This window comes from Myotis nattereri, assembly GCF_964212035.1.
Source record: "Myotis nattereri genome assembly, chromosome: 18".
Lineage (NCBI taxonomy): Eukaryota > Metazoa > Chordata > Mammalia > Chiroptera > Vespertilionidae > Myotis > Myotis nattereri.
Genome location: NC_138093.1, coordinates 6,106,306 through 6,119,496, shown reverse-complemented (window position 1 = coordinate 6,119,496; position 13,191 = coordinate 6,106,306). Strand labels below are relative to the sequence as shown.

General features: G+C 45.0%; 1 protein-coding gene across 2 annotated transcripts; it reads right to left on the bottom strand.

The window, feature by feature from the left end:
• Positions 1-3,587: 3,587 nt before the first annotated feature.
• Positions 3,588-11,080, bottom strand: RBM15 (RNA binding motif protein 15; the record flags this gene model as incomplete). Of its 2 annotated transcripts, none has more annotated exons than XM_081112528.1 (2): positions 3,588-3,959; positions 8,221-11,080. In XM_081112528.1, 2 exons carry the CDS (start codon positions 11,078-11,080, stop codon positions 3,937-3,939), a joined length of 2,883 nt encoding a protein of 960 aa, XP_080968654.1. In that variant the 3' UTR covers positions 3,588-3,936. The 2 variants fall into 2 exon arrangements, with proteins under 2 accessions (XP_080968654.1, XP_080968653.1); XM_081112527.1 differs by having other exon boundaries at positions 3,588-3,954.
• Between the last annotated feature and the right edge of the window lie 2,111 nt (positions 11,081-13,191).

Genomic DNA, 13,191 nt, shown 5'->3' with positions numbered 1-13,191 from the left:
CATGAGACAATGTGTAATAGAACTTGGCAGAATGTTGGCCTGAAGGGGGTATTTGATAAATGATTCCTATTATTAATACTGTTACTTTTTACCAACATGATTCAACTGGTTATGCATCCTCACTCCGTGCCCTCCGCAAACTGGCTTATCCTCAGGATTCCGTTTTTTGTTGATCCAACCATTTTACTCCTTTTCCAAGCTTCAGCCTGCATCTTTTCCATCAATCAACAGGCTGCTGGATTGTGATTCATGCTTGTCTGCCTGACATCTTAATCCCAACCTCCCTCCCCCATTCCACATCCTTCTCCAACTAACAAATTCTTTTGTAAGGCTTTTTATGACCATTCTAGCTTAAAGTAACCTTAAACTTCATCTACTCATTCATATACCCCTATCACCTGTGAAAATTCATTAGTAAACCAACTGAAATATTGTGACATCTCTCCTATAGTTGTTTTAAACTGTGAACTTTTCTCCTGATATTTAACTATTTACCTGTTTATGGTTATGTCACTTTACTTCAAGGTCATAATCTCTTCTTACTTGCTAAGAACAATCTTGTCTGAGGTTTGAAGGAATTTTGTTATTCAATAAATTCTTCTGCTAACAGTTTAAAACTAGGTTATAATTCAAGTTACTAAGTAAAAGGGTCTTTTAACCAGGGAAGCTTAAAGGGAGTAAGATGGGAGATGAAGGTGGTGGTCAGACAAGCCATGATCAGATATCCTATTGCAAAAAGAAAATAGATGTTATACAAGTCATAAGTACTAAAAAAATTTTTTTATGTGCCTCAGGCATGAAATAGCTCTGGCCACCGACACAGGCATCAAGCTAGGATGAACTAAGGACTGTACATCTGCTTTGCCCCTGACTGATACAAGAGCAACACCACCAATCAGGTGTCTCCTTGCCCATTGCCAGGGGGTTATAAGTACTAAATTTATTGCCTGAGATAAACAACTTGGAAACAACAATATAACTTAACCTACCGAGTGGCAATTTACAAAATCAAGGTTGATTTACCAAAGTCAGGGTAATCCCTATTTTCAATTTTAACACTCACAGCCAGGCTTCCCAACATGAGCACAAATCAATTCAGAGATGTTCATGGAACTATTTCCTTTAGAGTAGAACCCTAAATTTAGATCATATGAAAGACATTGGGAAACCACACCAATATTTCAGAAGGGCAGTTTCCAATTTATAAAACCAGAAGCCTAGATCTAACAGTTGACCGAATTAATTTTTCTTTCCCAGTATAGCTGGCAATAAAACTTCTTGACTAATTTCAAAACTGTCATACTGTTGACCTTTCCATTTTGCATACAGTTTCATATACAAATAAGCAAATACCTTGGTGCAACATTTCTTCTAATTCCTGAGAGAAAGTCTGAGATCTTAGAAAGATACCAAATATGCAGGAATATGTAGAGTGTAACATAATCTTCCTCAAATCGCTATAGTAATTTAAAATACTTGTTTAATAACTGGAAAAATTACTTAATGGGCTTTCAGTATGAACTAGCCAGAGAAAGAAAATGCACTGGAAATTGACATTCCTAACAGGTATAAAAACCTTTAGACATGTAGGTAAGCGATCATTTAGCAAAGCTTTAGATGGCAGCCAATTCTTAAGCAGATGTTTAAAAACTCTTGTAAGACACATTGAGAACCTGAAAAAAACAAACAGAACACTTTTCCCCTTAAATTTCATTTTAAAAATTCTCAAATTTTTTATCCCATTTTAAATAAATCAAGAAAACCTAAATTGTATTATACATTAAACTATTGTGCTTGTGTTACGTCGCCAAAATCTCACTCTTGATTAATGTTGGGGAGAGGAGCTGCAAGGGTTCAGAAGCCCGGGAAGACTAAATGGACCACAAAATGATGTAACAGCCCTGTCAACATTGCCTATTCACTGCCCTAAAGTTGCAGTGGCCAAATTTTATAATTAATCTCTTTGTAGGACAAGGAAAAAAAAAAAAAACTAACCATTTTGGCTAAATTATCTATCATTCCTAGTCTGATGGTACACATTTCTTTGTTGTTGGTGCTACATACTATAAGTTTAACTTGGAGGTTTACAGCAGGAAATTCTTCCAGCACCAGTAAATCACCACTAAGGGTGAAGGTCATGGCTAATGGAAAACGTCAAAATTTTAACGGATATCAAGGCCCCAAATCCATAACCAAGATTTCAATGCTTTGGCTCCCACAACAATTTTGTTTTTTAAAAAAATAAAAATAGCAGAACAAAAGTTCTGGCCTGGAATTTTATAAATACAACACTTTGGTGAAGAGGAGGTAGTGCCTGAAGATTTCCAGAGAAGCATACCCCCAACATTAAAATCCCTATTAATTATAATGCATTTTGACCTCTAAAAACCCTCTTACCTGTTTACAAGAGCTTATACAGCTGTTTGCCACTGGAACACCACCTTGCAGAGTATAAGCGTGGCATCCTTTGTTGGTAATCACCTGTTGCCTAAGTAATCATCATCCCGCATGGAGACACACAGCACTAGGCTCTTCCATCCGAGGTTAAAATTCAAAACAAGCCCAACAAGCCTGCATGTCAAGGTGGTCTTCGTCTGCAACTAGTTAAGTTTACAACTGGCAACAACAATGGTGTCTGAAGCCAATGGTGCAGCATTGCTGGCTTGCTCTTGAACTCCAGCGTTGTCACTGTGCACCGAAGTCTCCTGCTGCAAACAGGGGAGTTGTTCTCCTGCACTGGGAACAGCTTCCAAAGCTCAGGACCCCCTGTGCAGGATAATGCAGGAACTAAAGGCAAACACTTTTCCTCCTTAAGGATGCCTCCATTTTTTCCTCACAATCTGTACTACCAACCGAGGTGTCTGGGCCTGAGTGTGCGTTCGTACCTATGAAACCGTCACGGTGCATGCACATCCAAGGCATGTGGAACCACAGGTCAAATAAGGCACAGATACCAAGTAACGGTTCTAATTACAAACGCTAGCTCTCAGGAACTCTTCATCCATTCAGAACTAAACCCATCACTGCATACCTCTGGTGAGAAGCCCCTGGAGACGGAGGAGCTCCTCAAATGTGTCAGGAAAGGCTTTATTAACATCATCATTAACATTTAAAAAGCAAACGGAGCATTCTCCTTCTTTTGGCAATTTGGTGCAAATGTTAAGTGCAAGATAAAGCAATTGCAAACTTTTCTTCAAATTAAAAATGAAACTAAGGCCAAACGTGACAGGTGAACAAAATAAATCAAAACTTAAATTTCAGCAACTCCGGCTCTTCAAACCAGCAAAGCCCCCGACTTGTGCACTGTGGTGAGGCTTACGGTGCTTGCCCCGGCTTCTTTCGTGCCAGCCAACAGCACCATTTCCTCATCAAGTTGAGGACCGAGAAGCAAATGATCCCCTTCGCTGCAAACAAAGGGGGTCACGGTAACACTAGTGATCCTTCAGAATTGACACACCGCGATAAGTCAAAGTGATGGTCTCCCTGCTTCTTGCTCAGGACATACAAGATCTGAGCAGCAGCAAGTAACGCCTCAGCTGCAAACAAAGGGGTCAAAGGTTTGCCGTCAATTCACTTCCAGGCAGAAAAACATTTTCCTCAAAAGAAACAATTTATTTAGAATAAAACAAAAGCAGCTCAACTGTGAGCGCACGTTTGAGTGACAGCTACTTTTAAGCTGTGTGAGCCATAAAAAGGGTTTTTCTTTACTTTTCCAGAAATCTTGTGTACACAGCACAAAGCAAGAGGTCATTTTTTTCCACTTAAAACACCGGCATTGGCATCACAATAGCAGATACACAACTTTAAGCTGCCATTTTAGTAAAATGCACAAATACTAAACAGATTAGCTTTCTTCCATCAAGAGGCCCATGTAAACTCCACATAAGCCACAACTTCTCTTCGAAAAGGTCCATTAGAGCTTTGATTTCCGTATCTTCATCCACTGTTCACCAGCTTTGCTTGCAGGAGGGAAAAAAAGGTTATTCAGTAAAAATGTTTACAATATTAAAAATATATATTTTTTCCCTATGCCATCATAGATGAACACATCGTTAACAAGCCCTTCCTGGATAGTCCACCTTGACCTCAAAAAGCACCAATAATACCCATTGGCACAAACCTTGAAACGAATTTACTGTATGAACAGACAAATAACAAGTAGAATAGGGTGGATTTTTTTTGAAAGACTGCAATTAAGTGAGGATTATAGGACTGAAAATATCCTTTGTACTCATGTAACTGAGTAAAACATATTGAAAAAAATTTCAGAAGACAGCAAGTTTATAATCAACCTATAATCAATATATTCTACATATAACTTAAAAAATGAAACTGTAAAAAGATGAAATTTAGTTAAACTTTTACCCCCTCTATTTTCATTCTGTAATTTATATGGAGCAATACAGAACTGCTCCGTTATTACAGAAAGGGGTCAAGATACAAAACCATTTAAAAATCCACCTTCATCTGTGTTACCAAAGACAGCAACTGTTACTTTAAGAAAACACTCACATAAACCCATTGCTAAACAGCCAAGAACACTTTAGGACTTCCACTTTTCAGTGCTGTTTAAATCACACACATAAAACTTTTTAAGATGGACAGCTCCCTGTGGTGACCTGAAATCATTTTCTCCCCTTAGTGACATCACTATTACCAGAATGTTAACAGGGTCACATCCATGTCTCCTCTGCTTGTCCTAATACCTAACTTCTATCTCAAAACCATGCACTGTGGCAGAGACAGAAAAAAATGTGCAGAAATTCTCTCCAAAATTTCTTTTCACATGGAAAGTCATAAAGGCCCTCTTCTCAAGAGGATTTCCTAATTCTGTTACCACAGAGTTTTTGGTGAATGGTTCCAAACTGCAATTCAAGCTTTACCTATATAATGAGCAATTTCACTGTCTAAAAATAGTGGATTTAAAATAAAATAAAAAGGTAATGTCAGTGAAAACCTGCTCATAAGTTTTAAAGTAAACCTACAGTGTTTGACTCTGAAAGCAACGAACACACACCTTACTTTTACTCCTGTACCTCAAATGATCTAGTTAAGAAGGGCCAGAATATATTAACTTCAAAATGTGTCAAAAACTTATACAAGCCAGAGGATGGACATTTTAAGATGTAATCCTTAAAGGGAAGTCTATGCTCAGTTAAGAGTTAAAGTATACATCTTAAACCAGGAATTTAATTTTTTGTGTGGAAAACTCTTTCTACTAGTAAGAATCCCAGTTACAACCAACAAAATATTATAAAATTGGCTAGGAGCTGAAGGCTTAATTTCCCATAAACTTTGAAGTGGTGATCCAAAAGTCTTAATTAGCTTGATGTTTTCACCAGTAATACTTAATAAGTCATTAACTGATACACTGAAGAAATTTTCTTTCCAATAATTTGAACCGAATTCCAGAAACATCAACAAGTATTTTTTTAAAGTATAAGAAATAGAAAAAAATTGGCTGTTACAAAGAACACCCAATGCTGAAATAATGAAATTCTGACCAATCAGCATCAGACCAGACAGTTTTAGACTTTTGCTTTCATTCCATTCTGAAGATATAAGTCAATATTTCACCAATATTATAAAACTGCACGAGAATGGGCATCACAAATAAGAGATTCATCTGAATGATGGCACTCTGTAGGTAAGCACCAAACAAAACGTAATTAGGTATTTACAATACATATGTTTAGAAATGATATCAAGCCATTGTTCCTAAAACATTGAAACACAAATTTCCCAGATTTAACAAAAGCTGCAATGTCAAGTAAAAATTCACACAAACATGGAGCAAGAACACACACACACGCACACAAAAAAAAGAGAGGGAGAAAGCACACACTTTGGATTATCATAAAATTAGATGTCATGGACTTCACTCCCTAAAGGAGCAAAATTATTTGTCCAGCCATCTTATCACAAGATATTCAAAAGTTAATGGTTAGTGAGATTTAAACTGGAAAAATGTATCTAGCCAAACTGTACTTTGACCCGATGTATGCACTGACTGCACACTTGCATTAGTTTCTGAACAGGTGTCTATGCCGTCTTACCTTGCTACACTTGGCCTTTTAAAAAGCAAAAAGCAGCCCAGCAGGCGTGGCTCAGTGGTTGAGTGCCGACCTCCTATGAACCAGGAGGTCATGGTTTGATTCCCCTATCAGGGCATGTCCCTGGTCAGGGTGCATGCCCAGGGTAGCAGGGTGGGTTCCCGGTGGTGGACATGCAGGAGGCAGGCAATCAATGATTCTCTCTCAACACTGTATTTTCCTCTCTCTCCCCCTCCTCTCTGAAATCAATACAAATATATTAAAAAAAAAAAAAAAAAAAAAAAAAGCAAAAAGCATCCAAAGCTTTAATTGTAGGGCTTTAGGTATTTTCCCTACTAACCAAGGGTGTTTGTGTTCATAGCCTAGTACTTTCTTTCCCTCAAAATGACTAGTTTTTCCAGTTTAAAAACAACAACAACAAAAAATCTCTAAACCTAAAAAGAATATTTATGAATGCATAATGAAAACCAAACAAAACAAAAGACACAGCAGTGGTGAGGCTTTCATGCTGACATGCATTAGAGACCTGTCATAATGAAAAATAAAAAATTACATGACACTTCCCTGGGTTATTATTGGTGCTATTTTAAACTACCAGCTTTGATAACAGAAAGAAAACAGTTGGGTTCTGCCAGGCTTTCAATAAGTCACTTTCACAGAATAGAAACATGACCATGATCCAAAAGGTCCTAAAGTTTCTAATCATAATTAAATATCAAGGGCCTTAGCCAAAGTCCTCAGCATTTAAATTGGGGGCAGTGTGTATGTGTGTGGGGAGGGAGTTTTGGGGAGTGGGTATACTAATGACCTGAGAAACTAGACTTGGGGGCTAAGGAATAGATGGGGGAAAAAAAAAAAAAAAAGGCCTCAAAAATCATCCATTACTGTTAAGCAGCAAAAGCCCTTGTTAAGAACCAGAAGTCAATATAATCTTCAGCTTTGGAAAAAAACAAACAAACCGTGAATGTGGGTTATTTTGAATTAATTCCAGATGTCTGGGAAAATAAAACAATAAAAAAGGGTTTTCCTTACACTGACATTTTAATTCTCTGTGGTTGGACACCAGTGCAAATATTAAGCCCAAGATTTCAAAGATAGTCCAAACATTTTCCATAATGTAATGTCATCGCTACTGTTTAAATATGAAAAGAATACAAGCAAAATTTTAAGAGCATGTCAAAGGCATTTCAGGATGACTTTAAAAAATTCTGCAATCTGATTAATGCCCACAGAAACAAAAGATGACTTATGAGCCTGCAGACAACTCTTCTTTCTATTATTGAAATCAGGAATTTGAATGAATACAAAAACAAAAACTCATCTTTGATGAAAAACACTCGAGTTTTGAAATATGCACAATTAGAAATGTACCTGCTACACCTCTCTAAAAAAATCAGTAAAAACAACCCACACACCAATAACTGACCAAAGAATTCTGAGTTTAAAAGCACCTACTCACTTGCATACTAGTGTAAGCATAAGACATATGGTTTGTAACATACTCCTCAATTTTTACTGAACAGTTACAGCTACAAACCAAAAGTGCATATACGGGATACAGAACTCAAGAATTAATGATAAAAATGCATTATGTTAAAGCAAACTCTCTGGGAATAAACCGTATATTTTAAGAGAAATACTCAAATACCTGATTAAAACAATTACATAGCTATACAATTTACCAGCTTATACTTTTTGAGGTCCCTGATCAAAATTTTTCATACAAATAATATTTCTGGTACAGAAATTATTTACCTACATACCAATCAAGCCATTTTTAGGTGTATATCTTTATATAATCAATGGGCTTTTTCCTCCAGATTTTGACTTCAGAATTTTGGTTTTGTAACTTTGAGGATTTTTTTTTTAAGCTCAAGGTTAAAAAAGAAAAAAAACCAAAGAGGAGGAAAAAAGTTACTCATAAAGAGTGGGAACTGCTAATTAAAGTAAATCCATCTGCCTGCTACCTTCAGGACATTGCTTTCACTTAATAACTAAACTATCCTGACTTCTATAAGGTTTATAAAAATATAAAAAAGAAAAGGGCTACAACTAAACAACTAATTAAAAACAAAATTTCACCTAATGCTGTATCCCATTATACATCACAAAACAGGAACCATGTCAAAGTAGTAAATACAAGTTACACATGGACTTTAGGACGCACCACGGACAATGATCATGACCAGGTAATCTTCTTCAGATTTGGCCAGTGCCTTGGCAGGAGAATCCAGGAACTGCTGGGAGAACTCACAGGGTGGGAAGGCATGAAGGACCCCGGTGTTTTCCTTGTCTTTGTTGCCCCCCACGGGGAGGCTGATCACCCCAGCAGCCTGCTTTTGCTTTAAATAGGACACCAGGTTCCTTAGTGGCCTCTGAGTAGAGGTGGCAGTATCTGATGTGGCGGAGGAAGAGGATCTGCCGTCAGAACTTCCAGGCACAGCCAGAAGAATGGCATAACCATTGGGCCCTGCCACTTTGATGCGCCGAGTTACTTCATCCAACTTGGGCTGGTCCAAACGAAGACGCTGAGTGATCTTGAGCTGGGCAACTTTGCCTCCACTGGAGCCCTCCACGAGAAGACTACTAGCCACTTGGAGGTCGCCCTGCAACAGATGCATGTTGGAAGGAAAGTTGCTGTTCTTCAACAGAAGCATGCCCTGCCAGGCCAAACAGAGCTTGGGAGAGGCGGCTGCAGCAGGAGCTGTCCCACCATCCTGTTTCTGGGAAGGGGGCTTCAGCTTTGAAGAAACAGTGCTGGTGCTGGCTGCACTCCCATCAGACCGGTCTTCCTTTTTCAGAGGGCTTTTTCCCTCAGTGGGAGCAGCTGTCCGATGCTTCCTATCACGTTCAACTGATGCAGAGTTTTTGCGGTCTCGCTTGTCACCCTGGCTTTTCTCCAAACTACCTCGTCTGTCTTTGATTGGAGAGGGCCTTTCCAAGAGAAGAAGACGAGAAGATCGATCATTGTCACTGTTGTAGCGATCCCTGCTACTGCTCAAGTCTGGACTGCGATCAGGAGAAGGAACGCAGTGACGTTTCCGAGGACGGTCGCTCTCAGGGGACCTATCCAGATGCCGTCCCCCGCTGTCCTCAGGCAGCCTTCGCTTCCTGGGCTGGTCTCTGCTGCTGGGCAGATCTCGATCACCTCTGTCCCGGTCCAAGGACCAGCCATCCCGCCTGCGATCCAGGCTATCCAGTGGCTCATAAGCAGGCACAGAAGTAGGGGCAGTCCGAGTGCTGCGTTCCCGGACTGGGGGCGGGGGTGGCACCCAATCAGAGTCAGTATAAAGGTCCCGATCACAATCTCTGTACAGTAAGGGTGGCGTCCTATCCCTCGCACCCCTCAAAGGGTCAGGTGCCCGATGTCCAAAAGCATCTGTCACCAAGTCATAATGAGTTAAGGGCAGAGGCTGCAGATACTGCTGGTGGTACCGATGTTCTGTGTCTGCAAAGTCTACTCTCAGGCGGCGATCTGGACCACCCAGTGGAAAGCCCCGCATATGGGTCCAGGCAGCATGAGCGGCATCTAGGCTTTCATACTGGATATAGGCCCAACTATCGCCTTTGCGGTAGTCTATGGTGCGTATGGTGCCAAATCGGTCAAATTCTCGTGCCAGGGCAGCAAGAGGCACCCAAGGTCCCAGGCCACCTACCCAGAGGCGGGTGGTGGGTGTAGCTTTACCATAACCAATTTTGATAGGATTCCGGATTATAATCTTGCCAGACATTGCCACTTTGGCTCGGTGAGACATGTCTAGGTTCTCAAATTTGAGAAAGCCGTAGGTACTGGTCTGGCCCCGAGAAGGCCTCTTGATGTCTACTTCTGTGATGACTCCGAAGCGATCAAAAGCCCTCCTTAGGTCGCTCTCGGTCACAGTGATGTCCAGGTTGCCCAGGAAAAGCGTCCTGTTAGCTCGCTGATCATCCTCCGGTGAGATCTCGTCCACTTCTCTGAAAGGAGCAGCACCTGCTCCAGCGCCCACCCGGGGCTCGAGGTTGTAGGCCGGGCGCACTCTCTCATAGAACGGGTAGTCCCGCTCCCTCTCCAGGTCCCGGGGCAAGGGTGGCGGCGGCGGAGGGGGCAGGCGGCCAAGGGCCAACTGCTGCAATCGGTAGTCCCTGTATCCCAAGGCCGCCCCGCCGGGGGACAGCGATCTCTGGCCTCCACCCCCTCCGCCCGGGGCGTGCCGGTGGCCGCCGACCGAGGCCCCGACCACGCTGGAGGACGGCGGGTAAGAATCCTTGTCCAGCGGGGAGCGGCTGCGGCGCCGGCTCACGTACACGGCTTCTATCTTCAGGGGCCGGTCATAGAGCACCAGGCGGCCTCTGGCATGCTTGGCCGCCCGCGCGTCCTCTGACCGCCGGAAGTTCACAAAGGCGACGCGCTCGTCCCCGCCGCCAGAACCCGAGAGGTGGCTGATTTTGACACTCACATCGCCGAAGCGTTTGAACTCGTGGAACAGCCCGTCCTCCACCGCTTCGTCGCTCAGCTGGGACCCCAGCTCGCTGATCTTCAGGGTCTTGTACTCGCCGCCGTCAGCGGCGGAGGAGGCGGCCCCCGAGGAACGTGACTCCCCGCCTCCACCTCGGGAGCTGCTGCGCGACTCGCCCCCGCCCGAGGAATTTTTAGCGCTCGGGGAGCTGTAACTGTGCAAGCGGCTGCTGGAGCTGCCCCCTCCCGTGTCATACTCGCGGCTGCCGCCTCGGCTGCCGGACTTGTCGAGATGGAGGCTGCGCCGCGACCCGCCGCCGCCGCCGTCGGTCTTACCGCTGCTGCTCCCATTGCTGCCGCCAGAGCCCCCTAACTTCTTGCTCCGCTCCCCACGGGAAGTCGAATCCTCACCACCACGGGAGCGCTTGGATTTGACTGGAGAGCGCTCTTTCCCCTTCATCGCTGCGGGTCGCCGGAGGTCGTCTCCGCGGAGCTGAAGAACCCGCCGCCCCGCGCTGGTTTCACACAGCGGAACCGCATGCCGCCATCTTGGGCTCCGCCGCTGCAAAGGATCCCGCCCCGCCGCCTCCATTGGCCAAGTAGCTCCCCTCTTCTACAGCCTCATTGGGAAAACTACTTGTCTGTCTTTACATCTCCCCGCGCTCCGGGAAGGCGCCCGCCCGGCCACTGTTATTGGGTTCCCAACGCCTCAGTCGGAGTACCTCATTGGCTATATTCGTTGTCCATCTTAACGGTTCCTCGCGCCAGGCTGTAGCTCCGCCCCTCGCACTCTGTGGTCACCTGAGCCAAAGTCTGGAGGCGTTGATTGGACAAGAAGTGTGCCCTGTAACGGTACTTCTGGCTCCGGAAAGCAATGATCCCACCTCCTCATCCCTTTTATTGGTTTTCGACCCCGTCCTTTAATCCACTACTTGGAAGGTCGGGCCATCTTTTCTGGCGTTTTCTTCCCCTCAGAGGCCGCCTCAGAGCGATCTCGCGCGAAAGAGCTCTCCCTCTTTCGATCCCTTTTTCCAACTCCTTTGGCGGCTGAGAGAAGTTTAAATCTGATTGGATGGTGCTGGGGACGTTGAATGGCTGAAATAACTGTCAATCACTCGCTTAAAGGGGTAGACCCACGTACTGAGGGAGTGGACTGAAGGTGAAAGAGTGGAACACGCGAGTGCTGTGCGACGTCACTGAGACGTCGCGAGATGGTGATCAGAATCCCGCCCCGCCTCTCCGGGCTTCGGGCGTTCTGCCCGCAAACACCGGTTCCGTCGGGCAGCGTACTCGGCTGTGCTTCGGCCGTGGGGGCGCGGGACTTGTGGGCTCCCCACTTCCTACCTCCGGCTGCCGGGTCCGCACATCCTTCTGGAGGCCGCTCCCGGGGCGCCCAGCGGACACCATCTTAGTCCCTCTGGCCTCTGTGAGCAGCCAGGGAAAGCCCCACTCGCCATGCGCGCGAGAGCGCAGCCCCTGGAGCCCGCGGGGCAGGCCGCCGGGCGTTCACCGCGCTCCGGCCCCGGGTCACGCTAACGCCCGGGCGGGGCCGAGGTCGGCGCGGCTCCGGGTCCCGCAGCCGAGAACCTGCGCGGCAGGGACGGGTCCTCGCCCGGAGCCCGGCGCGCCCAGTTCCCGCCCCGGTGCCCGGGTAACCGCGGGGAGTGGCGGACGCCCTCGGCGGGCGTGGCTCTGGGCTTCCTGTTTTACGTTACGAGTTCACGTGGACCTGGGGTTTTGTAGCTCCGTAACAGAGCTGTTTGTTTTTTTATTGTCCCCCTCCCGCTAAATAATCGAGTGAAACCGACGCGCCATGTGGCTGTGTCACCTGTTTTTTCCCCGGGGCTTTTTTTTTTTTTTTCTGCACACACACACCTCCCCGGGGCTTCTTGCACATCCCGCCCACCCCGCTGCTATGGTTTAGAATCCGGTGGCATCATCACCTTGGCGCCTGTAAATCCGCCTCTTTGGGCGCCCTCGGTCATTATGCGCTTCAAACCCCAACTTTCGTTCTTTGCAGGGACCTAGATTGTGTCAGACAGTAGAGCACCTGCGCGAGGTGCTGGAGACGCGGAGATCAGAGGTCAGGCCAGCCTCTGCCGGCGCTCACCCTCCGGCGAAGGGTGGTGGCCTGAGGTCATCACAGCCACGGGACTTTCTGCAGCCCCGCCGGGTGTCCTGCGGGCGAGCTCTGAGGATTCTTGTCCTGATCTCTCCGGCCACACCTCTCAGGGTCCAGTGTGGAGTGAAGAGTGTCAGATGTTTTTAAACACGACCTTCCTCAAGGTAGCAGTAATGTCCCCCAGACTGAAACCTAGACTTGAAAACTCCTGGGATTAGGGACTGCAAGCCCTCCTTAGCCATGCTTCTCTCGTTCTAAATAATCTTGAGGAAGGTGAAGATGTGGGCCTTCTGTCTTCATTAGCACGAAGAAGCTTGAAAGAAAAGCCCAATATATAAAAGCATAAAAATTCATGGTATTGTATATAGTACATACACATACTCGTTGTAGGAAAAGTAGCTGTTAAGACTTTATGAGGCATAGAACAAAGTATAGTATGCTACCCTTTGCATATTGTGCATATATTCTTATAGATTGATAGAAACTTCATTGAGAATCTTGGGAAATGGTTGCAAGAACATGCTGAAGAGTAGGCACCTCCTGTCTGGGTGGGAGAGGGACTCAACTTTTCATTGCATACG